This window comes from Oncorhynchus clarkii, chromosome 25 (assembly GCF_045791955.1).
Source record: "Oncorhynchus clarkii lewisi isolate Uvic-CL-2024 chromosome 25, UVic_Ocla_1.0, whole genome shotgun sequence".
NCBI classification, from domain to species: Eukaryota; Metazoa; Chordata; class Actinopteri; order Salmoniformes; family Salmonidae; genus Oncorhynchus; species Oncorhynchus clarkii.
Window position 1 is genome coordinate 23,145,913 of NC_092171.1, and position 16,998 is coordinate 23,162,910.

The 16,998-nt window shown below is 42.5% G+C and overlaps 1 protein-coding gene across 1 annotated transcript; it reads right to left on the reverse strand.

The window, feature by feature from the left end:
- Positions 1-1,278: 1,278 nt before the first annotated feature.
- Positions 1,279-1,995, reverse strand: LOC139384163 (protein LBH-like). Its single transcript, XM_071128861.1, has 3 exons — positions 1,906-1,995; positions 1,475-1,673; positions 1,279-1,352 (listed from the first exon to the last, which is right to left on the reverse strand). Exons 1-3 carry the CDS (start codon positions 1,993-1,995, stop codon positions 1,279-1,281), a joined length of 363 nt encoding a protein of 120 aa, XP_070984962.1.
- Between the last annotated feature and the right edge of the window lie 15,003 nt (positions 1,996-16,998).

Here is a 16,998-nt window from a genome sequence, read left to right on the forward strand (position 1 = left end):
TATTTCTACTTGCAGGCACAATATGCTATTGTGAGCAAAGAGAAAAATGATGTATGGTGTTTATGTTGAAATAGTTATAATAATAATCAAGGAGTAACATACTAAATCACTAGAGTCCTGCTGCAGCAGTATGGTATATGGTATATTTTTGATACATCATTGCGCGTCTTCATCAAATTTGAAGACCCAGTTAGCCTCTAAATAGTGCACAGTATTGACATTCCATTAAAATAATAGACGTTTGAAAAAAATATTCTACACCAAATTTATTTTTTCTCTTTCACTCCTTTGCTCTCCAATGCTGCCCTTCTGTTTTTCCAGAGGTGAGCATGTTTGCTGTGTTCCGAAGCGCTCTTAACAAGGCTGTCAGCTGAAAGGTCACATTCAAAAAGGAAGGAGAGATAGAAAAATAAGATTGAGTCCCTGCCACTCATGTCTGTGTTTAGATGAAGACACTGAATCTGACCTATACCAGGAAACCAGATTCAAGAGAGCCATCAGACATGGGGATTGTGGATGGTGGGGAGTGGATCGACATGAAGGGGGTGAGAGAGAGAGGGGGAGAAAAGTATAAAGGCACAGGCTGACAAATTCAACAAAAAAGGTTTGGCAAGCCTAAAGACTTTATTGTCTGTGCAATAACTGGGGCTTCAGTCTCAGCACTCACTTATTGACTGTTTATAAAAACTGCAGATGAGAAAAATGCATTTGCGGTGCACACACAGCATTTTTACTCCCATTGATTGTAACAACTAGGACTATCTCTGGATTTTAGCTGTTGCTTTTTATGGTAGAAAAAGTTGAAAGAACTCACGTACACAATCAGAATCATAGTTTTTCACGAGACAGGAATACCCACAGTTGTCACCACTTTATATAGCTTACATTTTACTTGGAGTATACATGCTGGACACAGCTTTGAATACTGCTGTTCAAAAACACCTCAGTTCTTACAAAGTATTCCACATTTTTACACAACGTATCAAAATATCTACAATTAGAGGACAACAAAATTATTCAGTGCTGCGTAGCTGTGATCTAGTCTGCATGTATATGAAACTGCACAAGCAAGCTATTTAAGACAGCTTTAACAGACCGCTGTACAGCCTGAAACGTCAGAATGAACTCATTGGTTTTCTTGCAGTGCGCAGGGTGTGAGGGTAACGACCCTACAAGTCCCTCCTCCACTCTCCTCAGTGCCCCTGCCCACCTGTCTATCTTTCTTATTCTGGACACATTTACAGTGAGAGCAGCTGTGGAGGTGGATGGATGATCTTCTCAGTTAGATTCCTCCACTACGGCCCCATACACCACTTCACTGCTGTCCTGCACCCCGTGATTCAGATCTTCATCTGGGAGACACATGGAGAGAGGTGTCACAATCAGATAGGGAAAGAGTCTCTCTCACACACACACACACACACACACACACTTTACATTGAGGTAATCAGAATATCATGCCAGGTTATCCTACCTGCGGCCTGGTCCTGTGTGGTCTGAAGAGGAGTGTGTTTGTGGGGCTGCATCCCGCCTGGGGCCTCTACAGAGTTGGGATCCATAGGGGGCCAGCGGAGCTCCCCGCTTTCCACATTGCCCCCATCAGAGGGCTCCACCACAATAGAGGGAAGTCTCTTGGACAGCTTGGGATTCCGCTCATGGGTATCTGGGAAAATCTGGACACAAGAAGTAGGATGGATTGACTCTTTATTAGGGTGTTTTACTCTTTCTTATAGGGATTTGAAGTTCAAATCTGAGATCCTTGCAATGAGAGCTCATACAACATTTTACCAGAAAGATCCAAAATTAAAGGCACATTCATAATTAGTAGGCTGTCAATTAAACTCTTGGTTGAGTGACTGGTGGATGGATGGATGGATGGATGGATTGAGGCAACAGTAGACTCACCTGAAAGGATATGCCCTGATCCCCTGATGCTGCTCCAGCTACACTGAAGTCCTTTATCACAGGTTCCTGTGTGTTCATCACCTCAGTCATCCTATGAACAACAAGGGGACCAAGGCAATACTGCTGTTGTATACCCTTTTATGCAAAGAAACGGATACAGATGTAGGATCTTAATTTGATCACCATGTTGCAGGATAACATTCTTGCAATACACTTGTTGTGTATTTGAGGTTTAAAAAGGCTTCTGAAGTTTGTAATTTCCATTTAGAAATTTCAGACTTGATTTTCCCTTACAAAAATGTATAAACCCCAACAAAAATATCCATTCATTATAATCCACATAATAATTCACATTTCCTGTTGCTGCAGGATTATTTTCCTGCTGTAGAAAACTGTCTCAAATGAAGATCCTACATCTGAATTGCAGTTCTACTCAGAGCTACTCAAGTCAATTGTGATGCTTTTTAATCTCCCTTCTTGGTCATTCTTACTTCCCTCGCTCACTCAGCTGTTGCTTATTTGATGACAACTTAGATCAGAGAGTACAGTAGTGCCAAGCCAGCCTTTGTGGTCCAACGAGACAGCCCTAATGCTGAAAGTGTTTTGACACAGAAATCATAGTCACTCTACAGGGTCCTGTACTTCCAGTCTCACATGCAAATAAGCATACAGAAACCTGGCGCTTCAAGAACAACCTAAACTCAGAAAATATGAAGACAGTGTAGCAGAAACTTGTCTGAAGAAGGCTTCTTTTTTTTATTTTTATTTTTGATGTGAACGTAAGCAGCGTATGAAATGGGAATGAAAGTCTGTGTGATTTTCTGAGTATAGCAGTTGGCAAAGTTTGGAAAAAGACAGCTGATTTGGGTGTTTTCAAGTGTGTACTATGTAGTAATTACTGATGATATGAAAGTCTGAATTCTGTCCTTTAAACCTGGATGTGTTTTGTTTTTTCTTCCTTGTGTCGTATTACTATGGTATATTTTCAAGCTAATTGCTCCTTTATTCCTACTCAAAAGCACATTGTCCCTAGATGGAATTCCTGTGGTCATTTTGTGTCTTGACCCCTCGGCCGTCCTCGCTCCAAGGGAAAGGCTTCTCTTATTCAATATCAGTTGGGAAGTCATGGTTCAACGTAATTGCGAAAGCTTGGGTACACATTGCTGTGGGTTAAGAGTTTGGTATGTAGTGTTACTCCATATAAACACACCTACCTACTGTAATGATGGCATGACACCAACAGACATCAGGTTAAAATAAAATACCACAGCATGATGTGACTAGGAGGAAAGGTGTGTGAGTGATAAGATGGATGCAGATGGAAAGAATGTCATCAAGGTGCATCCAACTATTCAAACGCAAAGTCTGCATACATTCCAACCCAATAAATTGTTTCCCTTGTCTGAGACACAGGTTCAAATACAGTAAGTGTAATCTTTACTATTGTCCTATTTCAGAGCCAAGCAATATTGTTTAGCTGGAGTAACTGCTAAAATGCACTCACCTATATCCAATCCTTTCATATTAGTAAGGACTAAGAAATATGACATAGGAAAGGAGGCAGATCCTCGTATTAAGACGCACCCATGTCATACCCTGACACAATGTAGTTGCAATGTCCAGCTCTGTCCGAAATGCACACCCATAGACTCAGTGCTAAACTGTAAAACACTACATTTGAACACTCTATTCTCTATCATTATAGGATATTTGTGTTCGTCCTACGCCATTTGTTGATAAACACAAACTGTTTATAGGCTACTAACTCTAACTGTGCGCACCTTAATCATGAATGTCTGTCTACCTGTTTGGAGCGTTTACGTCCTTCAAAGCAGAGTTGAGGAAGATGTTTTTTTCAGAATCTTTTTTTTTTCGATAGAGAGAAATCCGAGTGGCAAGTGTCCTTATACACAGTGATATCCGAATGAAGTTTCCCCAGCACGCGAGGACTGGAGTATGCGCACTTGCGTAGTCGGGTGACTCGACTGACACCATTGCCTACTGAGAGACCACAGGTAGGATAGAGACAAGAGAATAATAGATTATTCTGCCAAAAGTATTACCCAAGAGTGTACACTAGGGCAGTTGCGATTTTAACATGTAATTCTTGGTGGGGCAAAAACATCAAACAAATATTAATGCATGCCAGTAAGGCCACTACACAGCACAACACTAAAAAATATATTACTTTAACGGTGACAAAGGTACCCACAAACTGTTTGGGACTACATGAAGCTGTCCCAACAGCAGAGCTTTTTTTTCAGCACCATGGAGTGAATCCTTACCACCGCTACACCTGGCTCTCAAATCAAATTTATTTTATATAGCCCTTCGTACATCAGCTGATATCTCAAAGTGCTGTACAGAAACCCAGCCTAAAACCCCAAACAGCAAGCAATGCAGGTGTAGAAGCACGGTTGCTAGGAAAAACTCCCTAGAAAGGCCAAAACCTAGGAAGAAACCTAGAGAGGAACCAGGCTATGTGGGGTGGCCAGTCCTCTTCTGGCTGTGCTGGGTAGAGATTATAACAGAACATGGCCAAGATGTTCAAATGTTCATAAATGACCAGCATGGTCGAATAATAATAAGGCAGAACAGTTTAAACTGGAGCAGCAGCACGGCCAGGTGGACTGGGGACAGCAAGGAGTCATCATGTCAGGTAGTCCTGAGGCATGGTCCTAGGGCTCAGGTCCTCCGAGAGAGAGAAAGAGAGAAAGATAGAATTAGAGAGAGCACACTTAAATTCACACAGGACACCGAATAGGACAGGAGAAGTACTCCAGATATAACAAACTGACCCTAGCCCCCCGACACATAAACTACTGCAGCATAAATACTGGAGGCTGAGACAGGAGGGGTCAGGAGACACTGTGGCCCCATCCGAGGACACCCCCGGACAGGGCCAAACAGGAAGGATATAACCCCACCCACTTTGCCAAAGCACAGCCCCCACACCACTAGAGGGATATCTTCAACCATATAGCCCACAAAGATCTCCGCCACGGCACAACCCAAGGGGGGGGGGGGGGGCGCCAACCCAGACAGGAGGATCACTTCCGTGAATCAACCCACTCAGGTGACGCACCCCCTCCAGGGACGGTATGAGAGAGCCCCAGTAAGCCAGTGACTCAGCCCCTGTAATAGGGTTAGAGGCAGAGAATCCCAGTGGAAAGAGGGGAACCGGCCAGGCAGAGACAGCAAGGGCGGTTCGTTGCTCCAGAGCCTTTCCGTTCACCTTCCCACTCCTGGGCCAGACTACACTCAATAATATGACCTACTGAAGAGATGAGTCTTCAGTAAGGACTTAAAGGTTGAGACCGAGTTTGCGTCTCTGACATGGGTAGGCAGACCGTTCCATAAAAATTGATCTCTATAGGAGAAAGCCCTGCCTCCAGCTGTTTTCTTAGAAATTCTAGGGACAATTAGGAGGCCTGCGTCTTGTGACCGTAGCGTACGTGTAGGTATGTACGGCAGGACCAAATCAGAGAGATAGGTAGGAGCAAGCCCATGTAATGCTTTGTAGGTTAGCAGTAAAACCTTGAAATCAGCCCTTGCTTTGACAGGAAGCCAGTGTAGGGAGGCTAGCACTGGAGTAATATGATCAATTTTTTTGGTTCTAGTCAGGATTCTAGCAGCCGTATTTAGCCCTAACTGAAGTTTATTTAGTGCTTTATCCGGGTAGCCGGAAAGTAGAGCATTGCAGTAGTCTAACCTAGAAGTGACAAAGGCATGGATTATTTTTCTGCATCATTTTTGGACAGAAAGTTTCTGATTTTTGCAATGTTACGTATGTTACGCTATCAGCGGAGCCTTGTCTGGCAGCAAAACAGTTCATTCAGCCTCATTTACTGCAGTTTAAAAAACATAGCTGATATGGCTGACTTGCTTTAACAAATGCTGTTTCTACTGTAAATTGAGATGAACAAACTATGGCGTAAGGTAACGATGAGCGGATAAGAAGCCATCCGTAATTATCGTCGAAGGAAGGAGTGTTACATCGAGGGCTGTACTCTGGAGCAGGATCTATTTGGAGGTGGAGGGTCCGTCATGGTCTGGGGCGGTGTGTCATAGCATCATCGGACTGAGCTTGTTGTTATTGCAGGCAATCTTAATATTGTGCGTTACAGGGAAGACGTCCTCCTCCCTCATGTGATACCCTTCCTGCAGGCTCATCCTGACATGACCCTCCAGCATGACAATGCCACCAGCCATATGCTTGTTCTGTGCGTGATTTCCTGCAAGACAGAAATGTCAGTGTTCTACCATGGCCAGCAAAGAGCCCGGATCTCAATCCCATTGAGCACATCTGGGACCTGTTGGTTCGGAGGGTGAGGGCTAGGGCCATTCCCCCCAGAAATGTCCAGGAACTTGCAGGTGCCTTGGTGGAAGAGTGGGGTAACATCTCACAGCAAGAACTGGCAAATCTGGTGCAGTCCATGAGGAGAAGATGCACTGCAGTACTTAATGCAGCTGGTGGCCACACCAGATACTGACTGTTGCTTTTGATTTTGAACCCCCTCCCCCCCTTTGTTCAGGGACACCTTATTCCATTTCTGTTAGTCCCATGTCTGTGGAACTTGTTCAGTTTATGTCTCCGTTGTTGAATCTTGTTATGTTCATAGAAATATTCACACATGTTAAGTTTGCTGAAAATAAACGCAGTTGACAGTGAGAGGACATTTCTTTTTTTGCTGAATTTATAACTATTTGTTCAGCACTTTTGAAATGTACAGTGACAGAATTCAGAACATGGTCCATTCTTACAGTATTCTCTATGTACACCAAGTCAGAACCGTAGGATAAGTAAATGGGGCATATAAGCAGACAACGAAAGCTCTTACAATAGTCAAGGATTACATTTCTCTAAAACAGGCTATAGGCTACATGGGCACAACCAAGTCACAACAGTAGGCTATGTTATGAGGGGGAAAGGGACCAAATTATTAGGGTGAGGCACATGGGCTACTAACAGCTTACTACACAACATACACTTAGTATTACTTTCTAAGCTACAGTATACATACCTCCCTGGCATATTACATAATTTATGCAACAGCATACAATACATTTTTGGACTCACATTGTTGTGCTGTGCCCACTTGAACAGGAAGGTGGCGCGGCAGTTCTTGTGGGAAAATTTTGTCATCAAACTTTGTCAAACAGGCAAAAAATAAATAATGTACTGTATATATATGTATATATGTATGTATGTATGTATGTATGTATCTATGTATGTATATGTATATATTATTATATATATACAGTTGAAGTCGGAAGTTTGCATAATCTAACACGGAACCCAAACCGGCTGCGCGCGTGTGCCATCGTGCGCTCTCGTGCATACATTTATTTTGTCCCCCTACACTAAACGTGATCACGACACACAGGTTAAAATATCAAACAAACTCTGAACTAATTACATTAATTTGGGGACAGGTCGAAAAGCATTAAACACATATGCAACTTGATAGCTAATTTGTCCTATTTAGCTAGCTTGCGGTTGCTAGCTAATTTGTTCTGGGATATAAACATTGAGTTGTTATTTCATCTGAAATTCACAAGGTCTTCTACTCCGACAATTAATCCACACATAAAACGGCCAACCGAATCGTTTCTAGTCATCTCTCCTCCTTCCAGGATTTTTCATCTTTGAACTTATATGGTGATTGGCATCTACACTTTTACCACGACAACCGGCAAAACATTTCGTCTTTCAATCACCCACGTGGGTATAACCAATGAGGAAATGGCACGCGGGTACCTGCTTTTATAAACCAATGAGGAGATGGGAGAGGCAGGACTTTCAGCGCAATCTGCGTCAGAAATAGAAAGGAGTTCTCTTTTAGCCCTTGGCATCGCAGATGCTCGTTGGGGCGCGTGAGCAGTGTGGGTGCAATAATTGAATAACGAGGATTTCAAAATGTATTTTGTGACACTCGTGCACGCGATGTGTCCGGACTGGTATGCATGTTAGGTTGGAGTCATTAAAACTTCTAGGGGGGCAGTATTGAGTAGCTTGGATGAATAAGGTGCCCAGAGTAAATTGACTGCTACTCAGGCCCAGAAGCTAAGATATGCATATTATTAGTAGATTTGGATAGAAAACACTCTGAAGTTTCTAAAACTGTTTGAATGATGTCTGTGAGTATAACAGAACTTATATGGCAGGAAAAATCCTGAGAATAAATCCAACCAGGAAGTGGGAAACCTGAGGTTTGTAGTTTTTCAACTCTTTGCCTATCCAAGGTACAGTGTAAATTTGGTCCGATTGCACTTCCTAAGGCTTCCACTAGATGTCAACAGTCTTTAGAACCTTGTTCAGGCTTTTACTGTGAAGGGGGAGAAAATGAGAGCTGTTTCAATCAGGTGTCTGACAGAAGGCCATGAGCTGGTCACGCGCGTGGCCGTGAGAGCGACCTGTGTTCCATTGCATTTCTAAAGACAAAGGAATTGTCCGGTTGGAACATTATTGAAGATTTATGGTAAAAACATCCTAAAGATTGATTCTATACATCGTTTGACATGTTTCTACAAACTGTAACGGAACTTTTTTACTTTTCGTCTGGACCTAGTGCTCAAGCATCATACATTTGGATTTGTGAACTAAACGCGTGAACAAAAAGGAGGTATTTGGACATAAATGATGGACTTTATCGAACAAACAAACATGTATTGTGGAACTGGGAATCCTGGGAGTGCATTCTGATGAAGATCATCAAAGGTAAGTGAATATTTATAATGCTATGTTTGACTTCTGTTGACTCCACAACATGGCGGGTATCTGTATGGCTTGTTTTGGTGCCTGAGCGCTGTACTCAGATTCTTACGGCTGAAATCCAGTTAACAGATTGACATGACAACAGCCAAACAACAGAAATCTCATAATTACAATTCCTCAAACATACAAGTATTATACACCATTATAAAGATACATTTGTTATTAATCCCACCACAGTGTCCGATTTCAAAAAGTATTTCAACGAAAGCATACAAATTCGTTTTTCAACCACTCCACAAATTTCTTGTCAACAAACTATAGTTTTGGCAAGTTGGTTAGGACATCTACTTTGTGCATGACACAAGTCATTTTTCCAACAATTGTTTACAGACAGATTATTTCAATTATAACTCACTGTATCACAATTCCAGTGGGTCAGAGGTTTACATACACTAAGTTGACTGTGCCTTTAAACAGCTTGGAAAATTCCAGAAAATGATGTCATGGCTTTAGAAGCTTCTGATAGGCTAATTGACATCATTTGAGTCAATTGGAGGTGTACCTGTGGATGTTTTTTAAGGCATACCTTCAAACTCAGTGCCTCTTTGCTTGACATCATGGGAAAAGGAAAAGAAATCAGCCAAAACATCAGAAAAAAATTGTTGACCTCCACAAGTCTGGTCCATCCTTGGGAGCAATTTCCAAAAGCCTGAAGGTACCACGTTCATCTGTACAAACAATAGTAGGCAAGTATAAACACCATGGGACCACGCAGCCGTCATACTACTCAGGAAGGACACACGTTCTGTCTCCTAGAGATGAACGTACTTTGGTGCAAAAAGTGCAAATCAATCCCTGAACAACAGCAAAGGACCTTGTGAAGATGCTGGAGGAAACAGGTACAAAAGTATCTATATCCACAGTAAAATGAATCCTATATCGACATAACCTGAAAGGCCGCTCAGCAAGGAAGAAGCCACTGCTCCAAAACCGCCATAAAAAAAGCCAGACTACGGTTTGCAATTGCACATGGGGACAAAGATCGTACTTTTTGGAGAATTGTCCTCTGGTCTGATGAACCAAAAATATAACCTTTTGGCCATAATGACCATCGTTATGTTTTAGGAAAAAGGGGGACGCTTGCAAGCCGAAGAACACCATCCCAACTGTGAAGAACGGGGGTGGCAGCATCATGTTGTGGGGGTGCTTTGCTGCAGGAGGGACTGGTGCACTTCTCAAAATAGATGGCATCATGAGGGATGAAAATTATGTGGATATATTGAAGCAACATTTCAAAACATCAGTAAGGAAGTTAAAGCTTGGTCGCAAATGGGTCTTCCAAATGAACAATGACCCCAAGCATACTTCCAAAGTTGTGGCAAAATGGCTTAAGAGCCAAAAAGTCAAGGTATAGGAGTGGATATCACAAAGCCCTGACCTCAATCCTATAGAAAATGTGTGGGCAGAACTGAAAAAGCGTGTGCGAGCAAGGAGGCCTACAAACCTGACTCGGTTACACCAGCTCTGTCAGGAAGAATGGGCCAAAATTCACCCAACTTATTGTGGGAAGCTTGTGGAAGGGTACCCGAAATGTTTGACTCAAGTTAAACAATTTAAGGCAATGCTATCAAATACTAATTGAGTGTATTTAAACTTCTGACCCACTGGGAATGTAATGAAAGAAATAAAAGCTGAAATAAATCATTCTCTCCTACTATTCTGACATTTCACATTCTTAAAATAAAGTGATGATCCTACCTGACCTAAGACAGGGAATTTTTACTAGGATTAAATGTCAGGAATTGTGAAACACTAAGTTTAAATGTATTTGGCTATGGTGTATGTAAACCTCCGACTTCAACTGTATATACAGCACCAGTCAAAGGTTTGGGTTTTTCTTTATTTTTACTATTTTCTACATATATTGAAGACATCAAAACTATGAAACAACAAATATGGAATCATGTAGTAACCAAAAAAGTGTTAATCAAATCAAAATATATTTCACATTTGAGATTCTTCAAAGTAGCCACTCTTTGCCTTGATGACAGCTTCTAATTTGGGTTGAGGTCGGGTGATTTTGCAGGCCAGGTCATCTGATGCAGCGCCCCATCACTCTCCTTCTTGGTCAAATAGCCCTTACACAGCCTGGAGGTGTGTTGGGTCATTGTCCTGTTTAAAAACAAATGATAGTCCCACTAAGCGCAAACCGGATGGGATGGCGTATCGCTTCAGAATACTGTGGTAGCCATGCTGGTTAAGTGTGTTCTAAATAAATCACTGACAGTGTCACCAGAGAAGCACCCCCACACCATCACATCTCTCCCAACAGATCCACAGATGCCCTTTCCCAAAAGGAACACCTATGTGAGAATTCTGTTCATTGACTACAGCGCAGCGTTCAACACCATACTGCCCTCCAATCTCATCACTAAACTCAGGACCCTGGAAATTAACACTTCCCTTCTGCAACTGGATCCTGGACTTCCTAACAGGATGCCACCAGGTGTTGAGGGATAGGCAACAACACATTCGCCATGCTGACTCTCAACACTAGAGCCCCTCAGGAGTGTGTGCTTAATCCCATCCTGTACTCCTTGTTAGAGGTCTTCACAGACCCACCTGTACCTGAATACCGAGACTCGATCCGGGACCTGAGCGGGTCCGGTTCCATAATCCATAACAATGTCACAGGTTTGGGTCGGATCAGATATAATTGTCACGGATCACAGGTATGTGTAATTTTAACTGACTTGTCCAGAAGCGCCTGTATAGACCCAAATGCAACTGCTGCAGTAGAGAGAGAGATACATTTTATAATTAATGCTGCTGCGCTTGCTTTTCACTAGAGTGGAGCATGGCATGTGTAGTTTGTTGTTGTTGTTGGTCAATTATAAGTCATCAAAGCGGCAATAGGCTACAGGCTATAGCCTCCGTGTGTGGTAAACGTTAGGAGATATCTAATCAATGGAAGATGGAATTTAAATGACTGGATTAAAAGTTAAAGGAGAAGGATAGGCTACAATGACGAAGAGCCAACAGGTAGGCTGCTACTTAATAGTCTGAATGGATCTGTTGTTATTTGCAACTGTAGGATGACAAAGTGCATGCACTGCAGCCTTAATTAGCCTAGCTAGCTAACTTTAACTAGCTTAACTAGCTTGTCCCGGTTTGATACAGTCAAGACGGGTACTATGTAATCATATTTTACAATAACCTAGCTATGGCAGCTATTGGTCTAGGCTTGGTTGGTTGCTTTCTCTGTCTCTCCCTCTCTCCTCCCTGCTCCCTGTGTCACTCGCTCACAGTACAGCCCCTCCCCCGCTGCACCTCTGTCTTCCTCCACTCATGCTTTATCAGCTCCGGTTAAGGAAGTAGCTTGAAAAATAAATGCTCTGTTGCTTCCCTCACTCTGGGTCTGGATCCAACCAGGTCTATACGGAACGGGTCTAGTTGTCCTCGGGTCAGTTCGGAACGGGTCTCAATATTTAAACAAATAAGCTATGCATATCGGGTGGGAACTTTTTGGACCAGTGAAGACCTCTACTCCCTGTTCACCCACAACTGAGTTGCCGCACATAACTCCAAAACCATTATTAAGTTTGCAGCCGACACGACGACAATGAGACAGCCTATAGGGAGGAGTTCAGAGACCTGGCAATGTGGCAAACTGGCTGCATCATCGCTTGGTATGTCAACTGCTTGGCATCCGACCAGAAAGGCGCTACAAAGGGTAGCGAGTACATCACTGTGGCCAAGCTCCCTGCCATCCAGGACCTCTATACCAGGCGGTGTCAGAGGAAGGCCCTAAAAATGGTCAAAGTCTCCAGCCACCCAAGTCATAGACAAAATTCTCTCTGCTACTACACGGTAAGCGGTACCGATGCACCAAGTCTGGAACCAACAGGACCCTGAACAGCTACCCCCAAGCCATAAGACTGCTTAATGCCTCCCGAGTGGCGCAGTGCCACTAGAGGTCTTGGTTCGAGTCCAGCCACTGTAGCAGCCGGCCACGACCGGGAGACCCATGGGGCGGCGCACAATTGGCCCAGCGTCGTCCGGGATAGGGTTTGGCCGGCAGGGATGTTCTTGTCCCATTGGGCACTAGTGACTCCTGTGGGAGGCCAGGCACAATGCACGCTGACACGGTCGCCAGGTGTACGGTGTTACCTCCGACACATTGGTGTGGCTGGCTTCCGGGTTAAGCGCCCATTGTGTCAAGAAGGAGTGCGGCTTGGCTGGGTTGTGTTTCGGAGCACGCACGGCTTTCGACCGAATTGGATACCACGAAATTTGGGAGAAAAATGGGTATAATAATACAAAATATAATAAAAAAAAAAAAGACTGTTTAATAGTTTGTTAAATAGTGAACCAAATAGCTACCCGGAATATATACAGTGCAGTCGGAAAGTATTCAGGACCCTTAACTTTTTCCACATTTTGTTACGTTACAGCCTTATTCTAAAATGTATTACATTGTTTTTTCCCCTCATCAATCTACAATACCTCATAATGACAAAGCAAAAATTGGTTTTTAGAAATGTTTGCAAATGTTAAAAAAATACAAAGCTGAAATATCACATTCACATTAGTATTCAGAACCTTTACCCAGTACTTTGTTGAAGCACCTTTGGTAGCGATTACAGCCTTGAGTCTTCTTGGGTATGACGCTACAAGCTTGGCACACCTGTATTTGGGGAGTTTCTCCCATTCTTCTCTGAAGATCCTCCCACGCTCTATCAGGTTGGATGGGGAGCATTGCTGCACAGCTATTTTCAGGTCTCTCCAGAGATGTTTGTTCGGGTTCAAGTCCGGTGTCTGGCTGGGCCACTCAAGGATATTCAGAGACTTGTCCCGAAGCCACTCCTGCGTTGTCTTGGCTGTGTGCTTAGAGTCGTTGTCCTGTTGGAAGGTGAAGCTTCACCCCCAGTCTGAAGTCCTGAGCGTTCTGGAGCAGGTTTTCATCAAGGATCTCTCTGTACTACGCGCCATTCATCTTACCCTCAATCCTGACTAGTCTCCCAGTCCCTGCCGCTAAAAAACACCCCCACAGCATGATGCTGCCACCACCATGCTTCACCGTAGGTATGGTGTCAGGTTTCCTCCAGACGTGACGCTTGGCATTCAGTCCAAAGAGTTCAATCTTGGTTTCATCAGATCAGAGAATCTTGTTTCTCATGGTCTGAGAGTCCTTTAGGTTCCTTTTGGCAAACTCCAAGCGGGTTGTCATGTGCTTTTTACTGAGGAGTAGCTTCTGTTTGGCATCTTTATCATAAAGGCCTGATTGGTGGAGTGCTGCAGAGATGGTTGTCCTTCTGGAAGGTTCTCCAAACTTTTTTTATTTTTATTTAATTTAATTTAACCTTTATTTAACTAGGCAAGTCAGTTAAGAACTAATTGTAATTTACAATGACGCCCTCCGAAAAGGTAGAAGGCCTCCTGCGGGGACGGGGTCTGTGATTTAAAAAAATATATATATGTATATAGGGCAAAACGCACATCACGAGAGAGACACCACAACACTACATAGAGACCTAAGACAACAACATAGCATGGCAGCAACACATGACAACACAGCATGGTAGCAACACAACACGACAACAACCTGGCAGCAACACAGAGTACCTCTGGAGCTTCTGAAACCGGTGTGAAATGGCTAGCTAGTTAGCGGGGTGCGCGCTAATGGCGGTTCAATCAGTGACATCACTCGCTCTGAGATCTTGAAGTTGTTGTTCCCTTGCTCTGCAAGGGCCGTGGCTTTTGTGGAGTGATAGGTAATGATGCTTCGTGGGAGGCAGTTGTTGATGTGTGCAGAGTGTCCCTGGTTTGAGCCCAGGTTGGGGCGAGGAGAGGGACGGAAGCAACACTGTTACACTCTGTCAGAGGTACCATCGGGTTCTTGGCCACCTCCCTGACCAAGGCCCTTCTCCCCTGATTGCTCAGTTTGGCCAGACGGCCAGCTCTAGGAAGAGTGTTGGTCGTTCCAAACTTTTCTTGGGGACCTTCAATGGTGCAGAAATGTTTTGTAACTCTTCCCCAGATCTGTGCCTCGACACAATCTTGTCTCGGAGCTCTACAGACAATTCCTTCGACCTCATGGCTTGGTTTTTTGCTCTGACATGCACTATCAACTGTGGGACCTTAAATAGACTGGTGTGTGCCATTCCAAATCATGTCCAATCAATTGAATTTACCAGAGGTGGACTCCAATCAAGTTGTAGAAACATCTCATTGATGATCAATGGAAACAGGATTTACCTGAGCTCAATTTCGAGTCTCAAAGCAAAAGGTCTGAATACTTGTGTAAATAAGGTATTTCTGTTTTTCATTTGTAATAAACTTGAAAATATTCTAAAAACCTACATTTGCATTGTATGGTGTATTGTGTGTAAATTGATGAGGAATTTTTTTTTTTAATACATTTTAGATTGAGGCTGTAACATAACAGAATATGAAAAAGGGAAGGGGCCTGAATACTTTCCGAATACACTGTATGTATGCATTGACCCTTATCGCACTAACTTTTTTGACTCATCAAATACACTGCTGCTACTGTTAACTATATGTCACTTAATTCATAATTATAAATACATATCTACCTCAATTACCTCGTACCCCTGCACATCGACTTGATGTAACCCTTGTACAGTATATAGCCAAGTTATCGTTACTCATTGTGTATCTAATATTATTACGTGTTTTACTTTTCTATTATTTATCTTGTTTCTGCATTGTTGGGACAGGCCCGTGCGTAAGCATTTCACTGTTCGTCTACACCTGTTGTTTATGAAGCATGTGGCTAATATTCTTATTTATTTTTATGAATTACAATCCCGACGCTCTGTTTTAACATTTAGAAATGTTTAGAATCCCTGCTTGAGCTATGGGTTTTGGAAATGTTTGGAACTTAAGTTTCGTAGGAAAAATAATTTTTGAAACACAAAAGAGTAACTTACAATGCACCATTTTAATGGAATCCCATGGAGGTGTTTTGCATTGCACATTTACCTGAACTAGCCTAAAACAACAACTGAGCTAATGGAAACTTGGGAGGGAAGAAAAAAAATTCATTGCCTCATGTACCTGTGTTACACAAAAAAACTCAGTGTAAATCTGTAAAACAGATAATAAGTCATTTTGGGCTGATAATTAAGTTGAGTATTCACGGTTTCCAAAATCGTATCATAACCAAGGATCTATTTGTTTCTAGAAAAAAAATGTCACACTTAAATAATCCCCTCAGCTAATCAAAAGGGATGTGGAATGACTCCAATGCAACGCAATTGGAGTCATGATAAGGGCAACTGTCTACCATTCATAGCCTCCATGACTAAACACCAGTGTTTAATATTTCAAGTTTCTCGTCATCTCAATTGCAATTCAAAGGCCAGGCATCTTCAGGTTTAACACCACACATCTGGAGCTTGTGAGATTTCCCTATCTTTTCCTTGTCCTTTTCCTTGTTTTCAATTCAAAATTGATAATGGGAAATTCCACGATAACGGATTTATGCTGAGATTCAGGTTTTTTTTACATGAAAGTGTGTGCCAAACAAAAACCATTGATTTCAAAGTTTAACAAGCCATACAACTCTATGCACAATCACTACTTTAAACAATTTACACAGTCAATCAAATTATATAAAACAATTACTGGAAAAACTGTGCAGATGCAAAGTTTGGCAACAGAATTACAGTAAAATCTCCCTCAGTTTTATTCTGTTAACAAACTTTGTATCTGCACAGTTATTCCTTTAAATTAGTTTTTGTTCAATTTTCAATGAAAATTGTGAAAAGTAGTCCTTGTGCATAACATTGCATGGCTTGTTAAACGTTGAAATTAATGTTTTTTGTTTGGTATACATTTTAAAGTGAAAAGTCTCTTGAGTAATTCTGTTGCCATGGAATTGCCCTTAAGTCACTTCCAATTGAAACAGATCCCACAAATGGAGATGCCACGACATTATTGGACATCACATACATAGCAGCCTACACTGTGTGTTGCACCGTTTATATTTATATTACATTATGAAGCTCACTCATTTTCCCTCAGAGCAGTTGAACAGTTAACTGGCTATCTACCTCCCTCTTTTTATGCAATATGGAAAGAGTAGGACACAGTAGGCTACTGTAGGCCTACAGTTACAACACTTGGATATAGGGTTGTGTTTATGTTGTGTGTAGATAGGGCAATTGGAGAACTGGTTAACAGTCAGTGGTCTGTCTGACTGATTCATTGTGGAGCTGCCGATGTAGCTTTGAGATATCACTGTCATCCCTGCTGCCATCCTCTAAGGCACGGACAACTTTACTGACACTGCTCTTACACAGCTGAGTGCCAAATTCATTCTGAGCTGTAGGATTAGAACACTACTA